The following is a 755-nucleotide window of genomic DNA, read 5'->3' as shown; positions in this document are numbered from 1 at the left end:
CTAATATTCCGCAAAGCGAAGTTGCCGCTGCATACCAGTTTACCAAATGGCGGCAACGGCGTCGCACCTTCGTTTTGCTTGTTGTCTCTTCTCGGCGATGGCGAAGCATGATGCTGTATGTGATAGGATGCTTAACCGCCACAGAAGCGAGCCGGTGAGGCTGAAGCAGATCTTACGTCCATCAAAATCATGGCAGAAGATGAGGCAGTATGACCCAGGTTTCGGTTGGTGAGAGCCGAGAGCAGCGAGAGGACGCTGTGGCTTATCTATCATTAACAGTCGTTGTGCATGAAGTCCTGGCTGAATCCTGCGCACGTCGGACAGTTGGCGTTGCTGTGGAAGTTGGGGAGGGCGTCGATGGCCGTCGCGTGCCAGATGGCGAGAGGGCCGTTGGAGACTGTGGTCAGGGGGGACTGCAAAGGAAAGCAAGCGCAGGTAATGCATTTACTGCGTCCTTTCCTTTCATATTCATGTCTATATCTATTAGCTAAACAAACCATACATTAAACTGACCTACAAAAAAAAACGAAAATGTAGTATAGAAAACGCATTGAAAAATCTAATTCAATTGTAAATTATAGCATGCTGCCTTGTACAAGTTTTCCTCGTATCATTATATGAATAACTGCGGTGCTCCAGGTGTTCTTGCACCAAAGCAAAAGAGACAGCGACTTACTTGTACTACGAAATCAGAGCTAGCAATATCTTTTGGGAGAATCTCTCTCGTTGACCTAAATATGCCTTCTTTGCAAGAC

General features: G+C 46.9%; 1 protein-coding gene across 1 annotated transcript in view; it reads right to left on the bottom strand.

Moving 5' to 3' along the window:
• Positions 1-62: 62 nt before the first annotated feature.
• LOC119591077 overlaps positions 63-755 on the bottom strand; it is a 21,727-nt gene continuing 21,034 nt past the window's right edge. The window contains exon 12 of the mRNA XM_037939799.1: positions 63-413. Coding sequence (XP_037795727.1) covers positions 273-413 — 141 coding nt within the window. The 3' untranslated portion in view covers positions 63-272. The remainder of the gene's footprint in view (positions 414-755) is intronic.

The sequence above is a fragment of the Penaeus monodon genome, chromosome 28, assembly GCF_015228065.2.
Source record: "Penaeus monodon isolate SGIC_2016 chromosome 28, NSTDA_Pmon_1, whole genome shotgun sequence".
NCBI lineage: Eukaryota > Metazoa > Arthropoda > Malacostraca > Decapoda > Penaeidae > Penaeus > Penaeus monodon.
This window is presented reverse-complemented; position numbering and strand designations above follow the sequence as displayed.